The following is a 21,954-nucleotide window of genomic DNA, read 5'->3' on the forward strand; positions in this document are numbered from 1 at the left end:
TCTTTGGGTCTACCTCTGGACAGAAAGCTATGGTCCTAAGCCATCCCTACCTCCTCAAAACAGCTGTATCTGCAAGCTGATGTAAATCTGCGTTCAATACAGCCATTACTGCATCTATAATGGCTGCTGATGTTATGTCTCCTTCTTTAAGAAGAGCCTACACAGCCTCCTTTTGGTCCTCTTGTCCTCTGTGATGAGTTTAAGTAGTGGGGAGATATTGTACCACTATTGAGGATCATAATGCCCCAAGATTGCTAAAGAATATGCAGCTTTAAAGGATGTTGCTGACACAGAACTTATCCTGTGGCCTAAATTAACTATTAGTCTACTATCTCTGTCTGGAGGAGTAGACCATGGTGTGATCAGATTCTTTGATCTCCGTTGGGTTGCTAATGTTATGACCGAGTCTGGCTTTGGATGGCCAGTAAAATAGGCTGGGCGAATCTGGAGCCCTATACTTTTTCGCTAGTGGTATCACTGCCGGGACCATAGCCGGCATTTTCATATCAGTTTTACCCTTCCTAACCAGATGAAATCCATTATAGGTATGGTTTTAATAGCCTTGCATGGCTGCTCCTTAAAGTCATAAAGGATGCATTGCTTCTCTAAAAAAGTCATTGGTAAACTGAACTACTTGGTGGCTCTCTCTTTCAGTGCACACAAGTGTGCTATATCGTCTGGTGGAGAATCTGGTTGGGTGGGTGAATTGTCATCTTCCTTAGTAATGATGTAGTCCTCCCATTCCTCATTACCTCGATCATCTCTTTATAGAAGTTGACCTTCTTCCTCATTGAAATCTGAATACACAGAGTCATATAGGTCTTCTTCCCCAATGTTTCCTGGGGTTCTCAGGACAAGTGGACTGTTGATAACTCTGGGAAATGGTTCTTGTGGAGGTAGAGATGGTGGTGGAGTTGTAGGTGATATAGAAGGATTCAGAGAAGGAGGTACAGTAGGTAAAGCTGGCACCACCATGGTTTGAGTAGGCGTAGACTCACCCTTAGAGTGCTGAGGCAGCAATCTCTGAAAGGTGTCGATCATCTGCTGAAAAGTTGATAAAAATGCTACTGGCACCTGTAAAATTTCAGGTTTTCTCATGTAACGAGGAGGTACATAGGAACATACACTGATCAGTGTGGGACTCTGTGGCTGATGCACATACTCCTGAAAAGGTTCCTCATTGTATTTTAATTTCTCAAATTAAGGTAAGTAACACACATCCAGTTGAGTAGGACTATAGGCATTGTTTGACAGATCGCTGAGATTTTCTTGTACTATTGAATCTAGTATTTGAGTAGGTAAACTAGCTGTTACGTTGATGGGAGAAAAGAAAGGTGCAGGAAAAGCTGTTGTCGACATTGTCGACCTCAATGGTGTCTTAGTTGATGGTGAGGATGAAAACGGTGCTATCATGGAGGCAGTCAACATCGATGGTACTGGCACAGAAGGAGTGACACCCTTGCAGTGGTCGTTAAGTGCTGTCAATGCCACTGTTGTCGTCAAGGTTTTATTCATGGTTGTCATTGACGATGGGGGTTTGCGTCAATGGTGAAGGACATCTCTTATTGAATGATGGTTGGTCCTCCTAGAAATTACATTTATGTGCAGGATTTTTGCACAAACACCTCTCCTAAAGTGTTTTTCAGAAGAAACTCCAGTATTTTTCTGTAAGGATGTTGCTGCAAGTGTTTTAGAAAACAAGTCCAGCTCTGGAACCCCTACATGCCTCCTCCTTTTTTGTGATACCTCTGTGAAGTACTTAGTGGGACACTTTTGATGCAATCATATTTGGTTGGACTCTCCAACAGATATAGGGCCAACTTCCTCTTCCTGCCCTTCAGAGTCTAGGAAGGAAAAGTCCTACATATATCACAGCACGTACGCTTATGAGTGGGTTAAAGGTGAATACATTGTTCGCACACATCCCCTGCATAAACAGAACCAGATTAGGAGGATGGGCATTCTCTTATATCACTCTTAAAGTGTGGAATGACCTCGCACTCCACATCAGAGCCTCATCCTCTCTTGAATTTCGCAAGAAGTGTGAAGACCTGACTTTTCAATTAACCGACCTACCCAAGGCTACGCACACACACCTGCTCAGCATCAGGATACCCTTGCAAGTGATAGTGCACTTTACACATACACATAATAAAATAATAATAATGTGGATCAACAGTATAAAGCTTTTTCCGTCCACAGGTAGAGCAAGATTTTAATAGAGATTTGTTCTCTCTGTTAATCATGATGACAGAAAAAAGGGTCCCATTGCTCAGAAAAGGAGTTTACCTTAAAAAAACAACTTGCAGTACTCTGCTAGGGGTATGGTGGGTTCAGTCCCAAGGTAGACCAGAAAAAGTAACAAGATAAGTTCACTGAGAGGTTAGAGCAGAGCTCTCCTTTGGGACTCCCTCACACATGACGTGTCAGGCGGTAGAAATCTGAGCTATGGCCTCTAGGGGAGTAGAAGAACCAGCTTCCAACTCATTGGCTGAAGCTTGCTTCAAATGAGTTAGATGCTCTACTAAACAATCACGGTTGTTGAGGCCTATGGCCATTTTAACACTGTTTACTGTTAGTAAAGACTACCAGGGATTCCCAGACTGATGACAGGGAATGTTTTAAGTGTGTAAATATATGAGATCCAATGCTGGAGAATGTGAGGTACAAGACATGTGCTATGACCAAGAGGGACGCCAAGCATACTGTGTTTTGTGAAGTTATGATGTCAGTAACAGCACAGTCTACTGGCCTCTAATGAGCAAAGTTCCTTCGTTATGTGAAATCCAGAACCTTATGCTGACATTCCCTGGTTATGTTGAATATGGGTGTTTGTCCACTGCATGTGTAGACTCTGTGTTATAAAAGTTCTGAGGCCAGTGCGATAATTTGTGGTTGGCAATGCACATGATGGAAGGTGAGGAAAGCTTCTCCATTCAGGGGAAGTGTATTGTCTGCATTCCTGTGCTGGATGGTAGAGACCTAGACACTGAAGTGATGAGGATGGAGACAGGGCAAACCTTAGAAATAAAGGCTGCTGATTAGTTCTTCCTGAAAACCGCAATTGGGTTGACGGTAGGGGGTGTAAAGTGGGATTGCAATTACAGTTGTTCAAGTTGAGGAAATTTCTTGGCAGGGCCCGTCCTTTTGTCGGTGTCTGATTACTGCTTCAGGAAGGTGATGGCAGGCAGGTGCAGAGAACTCACACCTCAATGTGCTCACACTCCTCTCTGTAGCCAGGCACATTGCTACCTGCTGAGACAATCATCACTCTGCACAAAGGCTATGTCTGCAGAGCAGTCTGACATTTTAAAGAGAAACTCAAACCAGTTCTGAAGTGTGACACAGTGGATCTATAAACCACACCTGGAAAATGTTTATTGAGGTGGGATCCAAATCGTTTATGATCAAGGGAGGCAGTGTTCCCCATAACACTTTGAGGACTTTTGTGTGGCCAGAGTTGGTGTCTGTATGATCGGTGACAGGACATCACCTGAAGACTGCAACTTGTTGGAAAAGCTGATGGACTACCTAAGTGCCTAGAAACATGCCGTCTTAGAGATGGAATGAGAGTGCCTGGCCCTGCGGGAGGATACACCATCCAAGAGAAGAAGCCCAGCATGTTCTCAAGGTGTGGGGAACCCAGAAGCAGCTGACTGCTGAAAGGAGGCAAAGCCGGTCCTGACCCAAAGTCTGCAGGGTCCTCCAGTCTTCCATTATATCTTCCACCATGAGTTGTGCAAATTAGTATTCAACAAGATGTCACCATTCAGCCCAGCATTCTCACCATCAACCCACAAATACCTAGTAGTGCCACTGCCACCCAAAAGGAACTGGTGCATCGACCTCCAGAGCCTGGGCTGCCTAAGACCAGTATCTGCCTATATATGCCTCCTGGGTCACAACTGCTGTAGACAAGCTCTTGCCTAAACAGGTCTCCAGGGTTGCAACTGCTGAAGACAAGCATTCACATCCATCAGTCCCAAGGGCCACAACTGCAGAAGATGATTGTCTGTTGTGTTAACCGGAACACTGCGATTATGGAAAAACCTGCCAAGGGCTGTGCTCAATGCTTGCCATCCTGAAGGGGGCTAGACAGCTGTCCGTGGTCTCCCGCTCCAGCGCCGAAGCTCAAGAGTGTGAACACAGTGATCGCACTGGCCCATATCTGGAGCTCACCAGCGTCACCAAGCAGGTAATTGTGTATTTACTTTTTATCTAGAAATATTTTCAACTTTTGAACAAAACTGTACCAACGACTTTTCAACAACATTTGCACCTCAATAACAATCATACATCTCGTGATCTTGGTATACTCTGTTGCTTTGTTAAGTTTGAATTCAGTGGAATAAATAAACATATCTGCATGTGAAGAGAAGGTCATAACGTATCCTTATTCTGCCCAGAGCCTCTCACCCATTTAACAGCTAAACAGCCTTGCTCAGCAAAGGTTCTTTTAGCCTCCTGTTGGACTTGGCCCTTTTTGAGGGTCATCCCTGAACTTTTGCCTTCTTCCTAGTATTTTTCTGACCTGATGTTGGTGGTTTTAGGACTCTGGGTACTTTATGACTGATGTCCAGTGTAAAGTGTATGTGCTCTCCATGGTAAAACGTTATAAGATTGGTCTACACCTGTTTGGCTAATTTAATTTACCTGTCGGTCCCTTGTAAAGCGGTATCCCAGATACCCAGGGCCAGTAAATTAAATGCTACTGGTGGGCTTGCAGCGCTGATTGCGCCACTCACCAAAGTAGCCCCCATCTCCATCTGGGATAAGCCTGACTGCTCGTGCCAAGCTACCAAGGGGGTGAGCAGGGGTTATCTTCAGCGTATAACTCCCTTGCCCTGACTAGAGTGGTGGTGCGCCTGCCTGGCTTAAGCGCATGCCCTAGCCAACCAGAAATCCTATTTCTAACACCTCCCTTGTGTTAGGACAGTCCCAGGGCCTCTCTGATTTAAAATGGATCAGAGGCATGCCTGATCACAGGTTATTCTAACCTACCTTCTGAGGTGATAGATTCCAGAGCCTCTCGCCCATTTAAAGATTGCATATGATAGCTTTATGCAGCAACATCTGGTTCTGAAGGGGAGTGCAATATTTCTTTTTAAAAACCTTTTTGTCTCCTGTTTGACTAGGAGTTGCCAAGTAAATGGTACAGCACAATGGGTTAACAAGTAAAAACACACAAACTGACACCAAGAAAATGAAATTGAACACAGTATATTATCAACCATATATCGTGGAAAAATGCAGATAATGACACAGCAAGACAACACACAGGACTATCATGTAACATATACAATAACGAAATAATACAAGATTAACAAGGTGTATCAGAACTGAGAAACATTAAATATGAAAAGACATTACACAGTTTTCTATAAAGTACACAATTGACTGAGTAGGATGTCCGTTGGAAACATACATATGTTCAAGCATATATCCTTATTACTTGGATGTGAAGTATGCCCATCAAGGCAGCGGAACACCTATAATTATCGTCAACGTTTTGACCCATTAAAGTGGTGTCTTTCTATCAAATATCACCAAGGGTCTTCATCAGGAATAAGAAACAGAAACGCTGAATCAGGTGTAGGCAGACTCCTAATAGGCATCCTGTTCCAACAATTAATGTTCTACCCACCATTAAAAGGTCCTTTTGGTTTGTGGGAGTCGGGACCTTGTGCACCTAGTAGGTCTTCCTCTGAGATGGCATGAAGTTACAGTCAATGTAGGTTGAGGGCACGGTGTAATGGCCAATATCTCAGAGATCCGAAGCGGAGTCTCTTATCGGGTGCTAATGGGAGAATGAATCACGCCTCAATGGACGGGAAATCAAATGTACCGATTGTAGCTCAGCACAGATCCTCTTAACCTCCACTGTGCTGGGACATATCTTAGTGTCCCTCACCCACCTGATAGCTGCAGTTTCCAGCCGAGTGGTGGATATTTTAGATTCCCTCTAATGAGACAAATCCCAGAGCCTCTCACTCACCTAAAGCCTCAAGGTCCCAGCTCAGCACCAATCTAGTTAGCCTCCGCTGAGTAGGGGAAGATTCCAGAGCCATTCACTCATTTGACTGTTGCATGTCTCAGCTCATGTGCTATTAGCTCCATTAATTGTGGGTTTATATAGCGCTAGAATCGACTCCCGGAGGAGTATCTCCGCGCTTCGACCGCAGTGGCAGTGTGATGGATCCCAGAACCTCTCACCCAATTAATGGCAGAATGTCTTATTTGACTGAAGGTACTGTTAGCCTTTCTTGTAGTAGGACAGATGCCAGAGCTTCTCACATTTAAAGAGTCCTCACCGTGTAGGTCTTGGCTTCCAGCGGTGAGAAGATCCACTCCACATGAGCAGTCATGCCTGGCAGGATCTCCCCTTGTTGGTTCAGACACTGGAAAATGGGATGTTGGAAGTTGCTCTCCTGCACCTCTCTTAGATGGTCCAGCTGAATCTCATATATCACAGGTATGGAACCTCCATTGTACAGCTCGTAGATCTGCAATGAAAGCAAGCAGCCACAATTAATTGGGAATCTTTGATAGACAAGGACATTCCAAAATGAAAAAAGACGGTTAGGCTGAAATTACTTTATACCGCATGAGATAAAATAAGAGTAATGAAAAAATGTATGAGTATAAAGCCATCAGTTTTGTTTTAATTGGACCAATCTAACAAATGTTAGGTGGTATCACCTTCAAATCTTATCTATTAGAGAGAATTATACTGCTCTTAAGGTATGTCTGCTTTTTCTATGAATATCATACAACTTTGTACGCAGCCCCAGCCTCACAAGACCCTGCTCTCATTCAGGAATTTCTGGCGGGAATTCAGCTCCCACAGGTCACCCCGGCCTACCGTGATGTCCTAGAACAACCCATTATGCTGGATGAGATCACGGATGCCATTGGGCAGATGGCAACGGGCAAGACACCAGGGACAGATGGGTGGCCAGCAGAATTTTATTTCACCTTCTCTGCACAGTTAGCCCCTAGACTGGCCAAGGTGTATGCTGCGGCCTTTGAGGTGGGAGAGTTACCGCCCACTCTGAGGGAAGCGATGCCGGTTATCTTACCCAAACCGGGTCAAGACCCCCTCCGAATGGCCTCTTATCGTCTCCTATCGATGCTAAACGTAGATTAAAAGGTCCTGAGGAAATTACTAGCTAACCGACTAATCACTACTGTTGGCTACGCAGTTTTTTAAAGAAGAAATTGAATAAAGAATCTTGAAATCAGACCTGCTGCTTGGACTAATATTGTTTGAAATACATGATGTTCATGTGGTGTGCTGTATCATAGTGTTTTTGCTTATGTTCATTTTGGAGGGTTAGAGGTATTGAACCTCAGATCCCTAGCACCCCAAAAAAGCAACACAAATTTTGACCCACTAAAGGATAGGTGCAGACAGGATTGCCTCATACCTCATTTCGTGTTTGGCCAATCACTACTGTTCCCCTGCTGGTCCACGAGGACCAAAATGGCTTCATTCTAGGCCGCAGTACAGGGCTGAAATTGCGGCGGCTATTTACACTACTGGAGTGGACATGGGGTGAAGGGGACCAGCCTTGGGTTGCCTCCCTAGACATAGAAAAGGCATTTGATACCTTAAGTTGGGCTTACCTTGAGGCGACGCTGGCGGGGTTTGGCATAGACCCTAATTTCTTGAAATGGATAAGACTACTGTACTGTGGACCACAGGCAAGGGTGAAGATGGGTCACACTTACTCACCGCTTTCATCCACAGCAAGGGGGGCGCGCCAAGGCTGTCCCTTATCACCGATTCTTTTTGCTCTGGCCATGGAGCCACTAGCATGCAAACTACGGCTAGGGGTTAGAGACTGGGGTCTATGGGTCGATCAACGGTGGCACATCATCTCGTTATACGCTGACAACGCGTTAATTTACTTACGCGGTAAGGCCGATGTATTACAATCGATCATGGCTCTTTTAAATGCTCACGCCGGTGTCTCCAGACTCCAGGTTAATTGGGCTAAATCGGTGGTGTTTCCAATGACACCAATGATACAGACACAAAGACAATTGGTGCCACCTACTCCGTTGAAGTGGGCATTCGATACTTTTAAGTACCTGGGGGTCCAGATTTATCACCTAGAATCAGACACGATTGATGGGAGCCTAGGCCGGGCCATAACGCGTGCTTGGTCAACCCTCCCGTTCTGGTTGGGTCTCCCTTTGTCCCCAATGGGCTGGGTAGCCATTTCCAAGATGTTAGTCCTTCCTAGTCTCTTGTATTTTTTCTGTGTACTTCCATACCACCTACCCCGGAGACTCTTCCGAGACCTGGAGTCACTACTGGTATCATTGATATGGGGAAATACATGGGCTAGAGTGGCGCTCCATAAACTATATTTGCCATTGTCGGAAGGTGGCCTGGGTGTACCAAATTATGACCGATATTCTGCAGCGAAGCAAAAGCAACCGCACTGAGTTGATCACTGGTGCCGTGACCTGGGACCCCCGACACTTGGCTGTCCGGAACGACTAAGCTGACCCAGAGCTGCTCTCTGACACAAACTCATGTCATGGACGCCTGGAGTTGGAAGCGTGGAGGGAGAATGGACTGGGCACATGGGGGAACATGTATGTGGACTCGCAGTTACTAACATTTGAGGGATCAGTGGAAACGTATGGAGTGCCAGAGGGTTCCTTTTTATTACATGCCTTACTGACTCCCCAATCCTTGCAGGCATGTAATAACAACGGGGTGAAACCTGTTACTTCGCACCTATTGCACACACTGCTCACACATGCCCGCGGTCGACGAGCCATAACAGCCATATACACCTCATTTAGATTAGACGACCCTCATGCATTGATGACACTGTGAGCGTACTGGGATAGCGAACTGTCCGCTACCCTGTTGGATAAACAATGGCAGCAATGTATTAACCAACCCAAAATTATCTCAACTAACGCCAGGTCGCAATATACTCAATTTAATTACCTTCACCACACGTACCTCACCCCCCACAGACTGGCACGGATGTACCCTACTGCAATGGACGTCTGCCCCAGATTCAGAGACCAGGGAGCTACTTTTACGGACATGGTCTTGACTTGCTACAGTGCTCGCGGCAGCGGCACAGGCGCAGGTGGAGTAAGAATATGAACACATTCCTGGATCTCAACCTGGGCTTGGCTAAACGTAAAATTACCACGGCCTGGAAGGCACAAACGGGCCCCAAGATTGCTGCGTAGCTGCTGGATCTGCGGGGGGCACAGGTCTCGGAATGTACAAATCAACAAGAGGCTGCGGCACGGACGTCAGAACTTCCGCGGCAAGCACCTGCGTAGTGGCAGGAATATTTAGCAGTGGTCAAAACTAGAATCGCTACGGGAATCCCTCCACCCTAAATCTTCCTAAATTAACAGGGGCGCGGGGTTGTTTCCCCCCATTTGACTTACTCCCTCCTCCCCCTCCCCCGCGCATCTACTTCCCCCCCTCTTATACTCACTCTTATTCTTATCCTTGAGGTACATGACAGTAGATGGCCCATCACACCCTTATGTTTATGTACACGTCACTTCCTATCGCACCAGACCGGCGAACATACCTGCGATGATCTTTACATATGGAGATCGGTTCTTGTTCTCTTTTTTATGTTCTATGTTAATTATTTCTTTATTTGAATATCTTGTTGTGTTTCTCTTTTTTGAATTTACAATTTATTCCACAGATGTATGCAATATAGCGTAGAGCTGGACTTGAGGAGCACTGACCGATTCGTCTTTTGATAATTTAATTATAACCCGATTACGTTCGGCTGTGTGGCGCTGCGCAGTGAAGCAGCAAGCCGCCCAGCGTAGTAGACTGGGAAATGTTATTTCACTGTGTGTTTCTTTATGCCCCTACCTATGCCATTCGATGTTATTGCTAATCTACAATATCAACAGTAGGCTTCAATTGTTATGCAAATGCTCTGGATGTTACTTTATTAAAATCAATACAATGTATTTATAAAAAAAGAAGTATGTCTGCTTTTGAGGTAGCCAAAGTAGATAGATTTACACGCACCTAATTTAAGTGGAAATCATCTGCATACTCAGTGGTTGCCCTGAAAACGTTGTATGAACCCAAAATACTTTGACCTATGCTGAGTTGGTCGATCTATGGGGGAGCGGCGGTATAAGTTAGAAATTCAAGGTACCGGATTGGAGTATTTAAAAAAAAAAGTTTCACACACTCTTAGTCTACACTGATTTTAAAGTATTGTGAATGTCACTTTTGTTTCCATTTGTCTGTCTTTTTATGCGTCTATATGTCCATTTCAATTTTGATTGCATTGGTTCCCACTTATGTATTTCAACTATGTTAAGGCCCATTGGAAATTATCGTCGTCAACGCTGCCGTTGACGCTGCCGTTACCGCCGTCGATATAATCATGGTCGTCATCGATGCCGTCTTCGTCGAAGGTCTCGTCGTCGACACTGCCGTCGACGACGCCGTCGTTGATGAAGATATAGCTTTAACAGTAAGTTTTACCTCACTTTTCTTCGCCGACGACGCTACTTTCTTCGTGGACGCTCCTGTGGAAGATGTAGATTTCTCCAATTTTTCTTCAGGAGGTGTAGAGGCTGGCTTCTTGAGAGAATGTTTAACTTTAGGGGGTGATTTTGAGGGCTCTGAGCTTGTCCTCTTAGTATGTTTTACCCCTGAAGCATGACCCTTGCTCTCCATTTCCACACGTGGAGGAGATTTTGAGGGACTGCGCCCTGAAGACCCTATCGTGGTCTTTTTAAGAGCCTTCTCAGGTCTTTCCCCTGAGGTATGAGCCTGAGGAGATCTGTCTCTTTTCTGAGGTCTCCTAGAAGTTGTTGACGCCTCATCACTGTCACTAGACACATCGTCTTTCCTGGTCTTAAGTTTTTGAAGCCACAGTAAAAGCCTTCCTTCACGATCCCTCAGCGTTTTTATTAGAAAAGGTACGACATACCTTACATTCCTTTGCCTGATGGTGTGGGTAAAGGCAGTATATGCAATCCTTATGAGGGTCGTCTGTATATAGCCTTTTCTTTGAACAGGTGGCACAGGCTCTAAATAAACCTTTCTTCCCCTTGTCAGCCATCCTCAGGAGTTGATGAAAAAAAAAGCAGCTGAATAAACTCTTCAATCTAGAATGAAGTAGAACCAAACTGCAGAATTTGAGCAGAGCTCAAAGGAGACTCCCTAGCACAACGTGCGGAAATTCTGAGGGGCAGAAGGTTCTCTCAGGAGTGTTCTAGAGGGTGAGAGGCTCTGATTGGTTCAGAGACAAGTTTAGTCCTTTTTTACATAACAAAGGTTATGGGTTGCAAAAGGAAAATGAACCTAGGCCTTTTTAGGTCTCGCCTAGCTATTGCAATAGCAATTGCTATGCGAGACTATAGTGAGGGGCTCCCAAAAGTGCTCCCAAAAGCGGATTGCATGGCGAGTACGCACACAATCACGTGCATCGTGCCGCCATGCAATCCGCTTTTGGGAAGCGCTTCAGCCCACTGGCGCCCTCGACATCAAACTTCAAAGGATCCGCTGCCCCACCTGTAATGCACTTCCCCGCCCCCGCCAAGCGCGCGCGCCACTCCGCCGCGTCACAAATTTGCTTTCACTTTCGCAGAGGGCACTCGGTTATTTCAGCAACACAGCTCGTGCCAGTTTCCCGCCGGGCGTCCCTTCCCTATCCTATCTCGTATCTCCAGCCCACCGCTGGTCATTCGCACCAAGGATTCCGGTATGTTTTTGAAGTGCTTCCCTTTGCTTGTTTATCAGCATGTCGCCCTTCATGGGCATAACTTTAATAGGTCCGTAAATGTGTTATCGATATCGCAGATAAACTAGTGTAATGCTTTGATAAGTTGCTGGGTTTCTCCTGTGCAGAGCCAGTCGTCTCGTGTGCTAGTTGTGGGCATTTAAGTATGGTAAACTGGAAAGGTTCCCCCAATGAAACTTGTTATAACTCACAGTTGTCCCCGTACCCTGACGCTTTAATGCGAGGAACGCTGCCCATGACCCTGCTCTCTGTACATAAAGAGGTCCCCTGGAAAGGCGAGGGTGGGGGTGCGCCCCTCCCGGGATGCCAGGAACGCCCGGGCTTTCAGCTATACTCGACAGAAGCTGCACTAATCCACTGAGGCTGTACTTCATTAAAGGGCACGTGCAGTCGCTCCGGGTCTATAAGCAAGTGTCTCATGCACGCTCTAAACAGCAGTCATATGTTCTGCTGCTTTACGTTCCTTTGCAAAGTTTTTAAAGCGCTAGGTTGCTTCACGGCGCTTCTTGCGGTCGTGAATGCAATGGAGGGCAGGGTAATTTAGCTGAGAGAAGTGATGCAGGAGTACGTTGAGATATGGAAAAGACGCAAAAGAACCTATGTACTGGATGCACAGTATACTCTAAGCGCTGTAAGTGTCGAGTTCTTTATCTAGTTTTTCTTACCACCACTTAGCCAATTTCTGTGCCTCCCCTCAGTTTTAAGATATGGGAATTGACGTATGAGAAGATAATTTACCCACGATCACACAGTGAAGCAAGCGGGGATACGGTATTTTGAAACTCTTGTCTCTTGAATTCCTTGTCTTTTTTCCTTCGGACCGAACATGAGAGATATTGCCCCCTCCCATTTCTCCTTACGTCCTCAGCAGGATAGTAACAACTCCCCCGCCCCCCACCCCCTGCTTGCTTTCCACTGCTCTCCAAACACTTACAGCGGTGCGCCCCCTCCCCCCTTATACTCTCACTGATAAGTCGCAACACTCGCGCAGACATGGTATTGAGCATAAGCTGCAAGGACGCTTTGTGTTGAGTACGTCCCTCGCGATACAGTAAGTGCCACGAGGGGACGACGAAAAGCGCTATACAGACAAAATGAATAAGAGGCAGACTCTGAAGAGAGACATGTCTGCAACCGGAGAGAGGTCCGACTCTGAATTATCAACGCAATCCCCGGAGCAAAAGGGGTTGTTTTAGTGATTTATTCTGGTGTAACATCGACACTGTTCACCAGCATCTGTGTCATCAGACTCCGGGAACTGAGGCCATGCTGTTTCCCTCCTCCTTCAGGCAACTCATTTACTTATCACCCCACCCCCAAAAAAAAAAAACACCCTTTTAAGATAGTTTTAAGCTTTCGCTGCTTTCTAAGACACCTTGGACGGTTCCTGAATGGAAATTTTGCCTTTCATGTAAGTTTACTACTTTTAGAAATTCGCTAACTACTTTGGAGTAGCACGACTCCCACTCGTAGGCAGAGTTCTCCGTACCCGGAGACCCCGCAACTGTGGCAGAGAACTCCGCACCCTAAGCACAAGGAGTTGTAAAACCCTGTATGTAGATCCTAAATGCCTCCAAGTACTAAACATCCAGGAAGTGTATGTTTACCTTTGTGAGTCAGGGCCATGGTGGTCTGTGATCCGGCAGGGGCGTAAAGCAAAATGATGCGCCATGCAGGATTGAAGAAGAGCCCCCATATTTCACAGATATTCTAAGGCTTTACACGAATGGAGCACCCCCGAAGGTTGCCTCCCCCGCCTCCCTCCGTGGGCTGCAGGAGTCTGTGTTATGTTCCTGGTCCTAGCCCTGCAGAGCGGTGTACTCATTTGTACAGCGCACATCCAGCGCGCTCTAGGAGCTATAGATACGAGCTAAAGAGACTCAAACACGCCTGCTGGCTATTTATTGATCTTTATATGCATAGCACCGGTTGCAGACTCTTGTTCCTTTCCCTTCTGCACAGTTTCTGTCCCTTGCACCTGTCCGTGTTTGCTTCCCTCACCTTCCTCCCCATGTTTTTGATTTTCTCCCCCTTTACCTGCATCTCCCCGCCGGGTCTCACCTGGCATCTCCGCTCTTCTCTATTGCCGCCTCTCCGCGATGCCCGACTGTTCCCCGGCCCCATCTGCTCCCCCTCTCTCTGATTATTTCTTGCTGGCTACCCCTTGCTCTCTGGTCTATGCCAGCTCTCCCGTGTGCTTATATCTTCCTCCCTTGGCCCTGTGTGTTTTCTGTGTTCTCCCATTTAGTACCTTTTCGGCCCCGTACTTGCTTGCTGTCCAATCCCCAGCCTTCGCTGTCTCTATCATTATATACTCTCCCTGTGTTTTCATGCTCCCCCATGCTTTTTACCAGCTCCACCCTTCTGCGCTTTCATAAACTGAATGCGCCTTGTAGCGCCTAACTCTGCGTGTTCTTCGTGCACCTGTTTAGCTTCTCCTAATATGGTATCTCTCCCTCGTCCTTATATTACCTCGATGTCCTTACTCGTTATATCCTTTACACTTTTGATACCCATTTCATTACCTCCTGTCACTACTACTCCCTGTCCTGTCTTCCTTACCCCCACCCTGCCTTCCTTGTTGTCATTTTGCTCTTGCACAGAAGGGATTGTTTATAGAATAAACACTGCGAAAAGCATTTAAAATGCAATATGGCATTGTAAATGACAATGCCTATTATGTATGTGGTAAGAAAACATGCAAAGTACAAATTGTGTGTTTACGCACCGCTTGCAGGTTTTCAAAACACATAAATAAAAGGCATTGTCATTTACAATGGCAATAGCTCAAACTCTCGCAAATGCGAGACCTATTGCGTTGCAAATGCTTGTTTCAGTTTGCTATACTACTAAGCAATGCTTTTTTATGTACCGGAGACTCCCGTCTCGACGACGGGGAATGATTCAGGCATGTGAATCTATGAAAGCTCCAATACTGGAGTAACATTCAATTTCCAATTCTTTACTGTGAATTGCAGTCCTTTTAGTTTTGCTGTAATGCTTATTTGTGAATGATTGCCTCAAACTTATCCCACCAAATACCAATCTCATAACTTGTGAGGCCTGATTCACAAAGCTAAATATACACATGTGGATTTTCCAAGTAACTATTTCTGAGTATACAGCTACCCTAGGTTTAGACGTGCGTGTCTCCACTCCTTCAGTTCAGGCAGGAGAGCCTCCTACAATATAAATGATGACTGTAAGTTTATTAGTAATTTTATGACCTATTTTTACCTACCACCTACTTAACGGACATGTCCGCCATTGGGGCGGAGTCTTCCACATGCGGGGCAGAACCGCCAACCATGGAGATGGAGATCACTGAATGGAAGGGAATACTATACCCATTACCCCAAGCACACACACCGGACACTCATTCACTTAAAAACACACAGATACCAAACACAACCTAGGCTATGACTTTTTCCTCTTGGATTACGTGATCCTGCAGTTACTAGGAGTCACAGTCTGCCTCCAGGATGCAGACAACTCTGAAGAGGAAGAGGAAATGTACTGATGAGGACACAGCCTTGGTAGTAAAACCTGTAGTGAAAGACTACAAAACCCTACTTAGGCTGCCTTAATACAAGCTTAGTGGAGTATAGACGGCAGCCTTGTAGGAGGAAGTGATAGGCTGTCAATGCATTAGGGGAGGAGGCATGCATAGTGGGGAATGTAAGGAAGCAACAGCAGGATAAGAGGAAGTAGGTGAAAGAGACATCATTTAGGATTCAGCTGGCTTAAGCTCTTCCTAGAGGCATGCCTGGATCCTGTCTACACCTCTTCCTCCTCGAGGAAGTTGTCCTTTCCATAATGCACCATCACCTGCTATATGGACTGTCTGTTGCAGACAGCTCTATTGTCTTGTCTGGTAAGTATTGAACCCTCTCTCTGTCCCTACAGCAAATTGTACAACCACTCATTCAATTCTGTATTTCCTCCAAAAGTACACTTCACATACTTGTTTGTCAAACACACACACTATAAGTTTATATGTATATTTATTTCATATGATACTTTTTTCCTCTCATACAGTCAGTATTACGTGTAAACTGGCTGCGACAGCTGGGGAAGGAGTACTTTCTAAAGCAGCAGGGCAACACACAGGGCGAACTTCTAAACTTAACTCGATAATGCACACACGTATGTCATTATGCTTCCAATGTCACTACCACACTATAGGACATTTCTATAACTTGGTTTGTTGTACTCTTACATTTTTGTTTAAATTGTTGTTTTATTTTGACAAACAATTATATTCAACTATCACGTGGATATTTACATTTTCAATATTATGCTCATGCACTTTTAATTGTTAAGGATCTATGTGGTTGTCTCAGCCACCACCTGACTCCACCTTTACTGCTTCCCTTAGAGCTGCAATAAAACCGGCACAGGCTAAAAAGAGCAGACATATGGTAGAGAATGGTTAATATATAATCTGACCCTTTGGTAGTGAGGGAACACCATTTGGAGCAAAGACTGCTGAAATTCTTGATGTTGTCCATCACACCAACCTGTGGACATTCATTCACGGTTATGGGATGTGAACTTCATTTTGACCTTGTTCCAGAACTGGCTGGCTGGCTGGCCAGTGGTGACCTTAGAAGGATACTCTTGACAAAGCTAGCAAGTCTCTGGTGTCTGATATCCTGTCAAGCAGTACTGAATTTGAGGGCATTAAATCTGGATGGTAGTTTTTGCTTCTCATGGAGTTCTTTCAGGTATAGCATAGAGGGCTAACATGGCTATCGGATCAGTGTTTTATTCCTGCTTTTCAGGACATCCAGAAGTGTGTGTGTTTAAAGTCCTTGACTTCCGCAACAAGAGTCGAGACCTAGGTCTTCCAGACAGATTTTATAATCTCTCTAAAGACACATTTTGCCCCAGTTTCCTCTCTCAGTATTTTTTCTAAAGGAGGATAAGTAAAGCTGGACGTCTCTTTTTTCTTTTCCTGGTAATTGTGATAAGAAGCAGGTGTTATGGTTGATGAGTCTTGGTGAGATCACTGAAAGGAATTAAGTCTATCTTCTTCTGTGCAAAGAAATACAGGTTTCCTTCAGGCTCGTACATAGCACCTTGACTCGACTGGTGATCTTCGGGCATGTATTGTTAGTAGTAGTATGGTACAATGGGAATGGGTTTACATCCTAAATGGCTAGCAGACTGCCAATGTTTTTATATCCCAGTGGCGAACAGAGTGGAAATACTTTTACATCGCAATGGTTAGTCGACTGCCAATGCATATAAATCACACTGGCCTCGCAGCATCCCAATAAGTTTACATCACACTGGCCTAGCAGACTACCAATGAGTTTACATCACACTGGCCTAGCAGCCTGTCAATAAGTTTACATAACACTGGCCTAGCAGACTGCCAATGAGTTTATATTACACTGGCCTAGCAGACTACCAATGCATTTAATTCACACTGGCCTAGCAGACTGCTAATGCATTTATATCACAATGGACTTGCAGCCTGACAATAGGTTTACATCACAGTGGTCAACCAAACTGCTAATAAGTTTAGATCACACTGGCCTAGCAGACTACCAATAAGTTTACATCACACTGGCCTAGCAGACTACCAATGAGTTTACATCACACTGGCCTAGCAGACTACCAATGAGTTTACATCACACTGGCCTAGCAGACTACCAATGCATTTACATCATACTGGCCTCGCAGCCTGTCAATAAGTTTACATAACACTGGCCTAGCCAACTGTTGGTGCATTTGCATCACACTGGCCTAATAGACTGCCAACGTGTTTACATCACAGTGGCTTAGCAGACTGCCAATACATTTACATCACACTAGCCTAGCAGACTGCTAATGCATTTATATCACACTGGCCTCGCAGCCTGCCAATAATTTTATATCACACTGGCCTCGCAGCCTGCCAATAAATTTACATCACATTGGCCCAGCAGACTGCCAATGCATTTAATTCACACTGGCCTAGCAGACTGCTTATGCATTTATATCACAATGGACTTGCAGCCTGACAATAGGTTTACATCACAGTGGTCAACCAAACTGCTAATAAGTTTAGATCACACTGGCCTAGCAGACTACCAATAAGTTTACATCACACTGGCCTAGCAGACTACCAATGAGTTTACATCACACTGGCCTAGCAGACTACCAATAAGTTTACATCACACTGGCCTAGCAGACTACCAATGAGTTTACATCACACTGGCCTAGCAGACTACCAATGAGTTTACATCACACTGGCCTAGCAGACTACCAATGCATTTACATCATACTGGCCTCGCAGCCTGTCAATAAGTTTACATAACACTGGCCTAGCCAACTGTTGGTGCATTTGCATCACACTGGCCTAATAGACTGCCAACGTGTTTACATCACAGTGGCTTAGCAGACTGCCAATACATTTACATCACACTAGCCTAGCAGACTGCTAATGCATTTATATCACACTGGCCTCGCAGCCTGCCAATAATTTTATATCACACTGGCCTCGCAGCCTGCCAATAAATTTACATCACATTGGCCCAGCAGACTGCCAATGCATTTAATTCACACTGGCCCAGCAGACTGCCAATGCATTTAATTCACACTGGCCTAGCAGACTGCTTATGCATTTATATCACAATGGACTTGCAGCCTGACAATAGGCTTACATCACAGTGGTCAACCAAACTGCTAATAAGTTTAGATCACACTGGCCTAGCAGACTGCCAAGGCGTTTACATCACACTGGCCATGTAGACTTCCAATGCGTTTACATGACTGGCCTAGCAGATTGCTAATGCATTTATATCACACTGGCCTAGCAGTCTGCCAATAATTTTACATCACACTGGCCTAGCAGACTGCCAATGCATTTACATCACATTGGCGTAGCAGACTGCCAATGTATTTATATCATACTGGCCTAGCAGTCTGCCAATAATTTTACATCACACTGGCCTAGCAGACCACCAATGCGTTTACATCACACTGGCCTAGCAGAGTGCAAATCCGTTCACATCACACTGGCCTGGCGGACTGTCAATATGTTTACATTACACTGGCCTCGCAGCCTGCGAATACGTTTACATCACACTGGCCTAGCAGACTGCCAATGCATTTACATCACACTGGCCTAGGAGACTGTCAGTGCATTTACATCACAATGGCCTTGCAGCCTGTTAATAAGCTTACATCAGCCTGGTCTAGCAGACTGCCAATGCATGTACATCACACTGGGCCTTGCAGCCTGCCAATATGTTTACATCACACTGGCCTAGCAGACTGCCAATGCGTTTACATCACACTGGCCTAGCAGACTATCAGTGGGTTTACACCACATTGGCCTAGCAGACTGCCAATGTGTTTACATCACGCTAGCCTAGCAGACTACCAATGTGTTTACATCACACTGGTCTAGAAGACTGCCAATGCATGTACATCACACTGGCCTTGCAGCCTGCCAATAAGTTTACATCACACTGGCCTAGCAGACTGCCAATGCAAAGAGGGTAGATATGAGGCAATATGAATTGATAACAAGTAAAATGATGCAAAATATACAGGTTGAAAAACAATCGATAGTCGTTGGTTGAAGTCTTTGTGTATCTTTATTTCAAAATATGCTTGGTTTGCGTTTTTGGAAACAGCCAACGCGTTTTGCGCATCCAGATACCGTCCTATACTCAGCGAGATGATCGCTTCTCATCCAGCTGAGTATAGGGCGGTATCCGGACAAGGGTCGTATCACGCTACACTGTGATTTCTACACAAATTATCGCATCAACTGAAGAAATATTGGCCGTTTGACTCTATTAACTGGATCTTACTGGATCTTACTGACTAGGACACACAGGCAGTCCCTTGGGCCTGAGGCCTCTTGACTTCCAACTTACGTCCCTAAACGGACCTACCACGCTGACCACGCTCTATGATGCCCATTACCCTGGCAAGACACATACAGCATCATTAATTGCCCTGAAGACGCCCTTGTTTGGGCGAAACGTGTTGGCTGTTTTCAAAAACGCAAACCAAGCGTATTTTGAAATAAAGATACACAAAGACTTCAACCAACGACTATCGACTGTTTTTCAACCTGTATATGTTGCATTGTTTTACTTGTTATCAATTCATATTGCCTCTCATCTACCTTCTGTGCATGTTTTTATTTGTGATCAAGGGACAGCTGATCATTTGAGGGGGGCAATATCCGTATACCACGTGACCCAGGTACTGCAGTTTCCTATAACCCGGCTGCTTTCCCATTTGTTGATTCAGACTGCCAATGCGTTTACATCACACTGGCTTGGCAGACTGTCAATGCTTTTACATCAGACAGGCCTGGCAGAGTGCTAATGCGTTTACATCATGCTGGCTTAGCACATTGCCAATGTTTTAATAAGTCAAAGAGCTGGAAGACTAACAATGCATTTACATCCTACTGAAGTGCCTTTACATCACAAGGGTCCTCAATACTGGCAATAGTTTATCACAATTGACTAGCAATGGCCATACTGATATCCAGGTAAAAATGACTTACCCTAGGTTGTATGTGGAATGTGTTTATATAGTCTGGTTAAAGGACACAAGGGTGGAGAAGAGGATGATTGGCAGTAGTATGCTACATGTAGAGATGGATGTGATTAAAAATTGTCAACAAAAAGGATTGCCATAAAATGCAATCATTGGGCTGAGGAAATCACACACAGAACGCACACATGCTTGTAGAAGCCGATATGTTGTCTTGATGGTGCTTTTGAGATATTCTTTCACAACTATAGCACTCCCTTCACTCCAATTAAACTCACACTATTTACAATCGATAATAAGAACTTTCAGATTTCCTCACAATTTAGTGTTCTAAACAAAAAGCATTGTTAGTTCATGATGTAAACTAATGGGCCACGTGTTTAGCCCAAGACATGCTACAGGCGTTGCTGTCCAGGAAGCACACTCTGTGACAAGGTGTGCATGTAATAATCAATCATTCAAAGGATCGATTGAGGAGTATGGGGGAATAAAAGCATGACATTAAGAGGCTGACTCTGGTGAGCAGACACTCACAATAACTTGTACCCACAGGTCTCTCAGGAAATACTTACTATGTGGCTCGTTCTTCGCCTATAGAGACACAATCTGGTGTTCTGAATGAAGCTGCTAATCACGTTTCCCACTCTGTAACATAATTAAGGCTCCCTGATTTCAGTTTTTACATAAAAATACAGACAGAAAACCATGTATTTTCCTGTCTGTATTTATTTTTTAAATGTGGACAAAAACGGAAATCGGATTCTGTTTGTCTGATTCTAAATGCTGTAATTCTTGACTGCTAGGCCAATATCTGTGTGGATTGACAGGTGAGGGGTTAAGAAAAGAAAGGAAGTTTAGTAAATAGGCTTAAAGAACAGTAAACATGCACAACCTTGATACTAGAATGTTGATGTTTTCATATACGTGCATTGATTTATCGTCTCTTGGTGTTCCTATCATCGAAACCCATCAGGCGGTGAAGCATGAAAGTATATTTATTGGTTACATAAATGTGGAAATATACTGGTTTCAACTCAATTTATTCACAAAACCCAAAATAAATATGGATAAGTACAGATACCATTAGCAGAAAATAAATATGGATAAATGCACACGGAAGTGTCAAAAAACATAAATACCATAAAACTGGGAGCCCTAAACCTAATGTCCATGCGTTGGTCAATACCGCTTCTGTATCCCCCACTAAGGATGCTAAACGCGTTCTTGCTGCCGCCTGTCCCAGGCACGTGAGCACTCACCTGTCTAGGGGGACTGGCAGTGCCAATGGCCACTGGAGTGAACTGGTGCTTTGTGGAGGTGAAATGGACGTATCTTCGCTCCTTCTCCACTGTCACTCCAATGAAGTTCAGCTGCAGGGGAGACAGAAGGAACGACAGAACAGGCGTAAATTCATTCGTCGGTTCTTATCAACTTCAGCACAAAAAGTCCTAGCCTGGTTTACCCATCAGTTGCCTGTAAACCTAGCCGTGCCACCCAAGATGGATACTGAGAGAGGAGTCAGGTGTAGGGTAAACCACAACTGTTCACTTTTGATTGTTGCAAAATGTCCTTCAAGTTACAATGATCAGCTCTTGGCCCCAGTGTGCAAGAACCAGTGCTAGGGTAACAGTATTCCATTTGTTCAGGGTGATCATAGATAAATAATGTA

General features: G+C 44.9%; 1 protein-coding gene across 2 annotated transcripts in view; it reads right to left on the minus strand.

Moving 5' to 3' along the window:
• The window catches only part of CFAP65 (cilia and flagella associated protein 65), a 684,907-nt gene that overhangs the window by 174,100 nt on the left and 488,853 nt on the right, over positions 1–21,954 (minus strand). For both annotated transcript variants that reach the window (XM_085650063.1, XM_085650062.1), the window contains 2 exons: positions 21,545–21,655; positions 6,312–6,503 (listed from right to left, as the gene is read on the minus strand). In XM_085650063.1, the coding sequence (XP_085506189.1) occupies positions 6,312–6,503; positions 21,545–21,655 (303 nt within the window). The remainder of the gene's footprint in view (positions 1–6,311; positions 6,504–21,544; positions 21,656–21,954) is intronic.

This window comes from Triturus cristatus, chromosome 3_2 (genome assembly GCF_964204655.1).
Source record: "Triturus cristatus chromosome 3_2, aTriCri1.1, whole genome shotgun sequence".
Taxonomy (NCBI): Eukaryota; Metazoa; Chordata; class Amphibia; order Caudata; family Salamandridae; genus Triturus; species Triturus cristatus.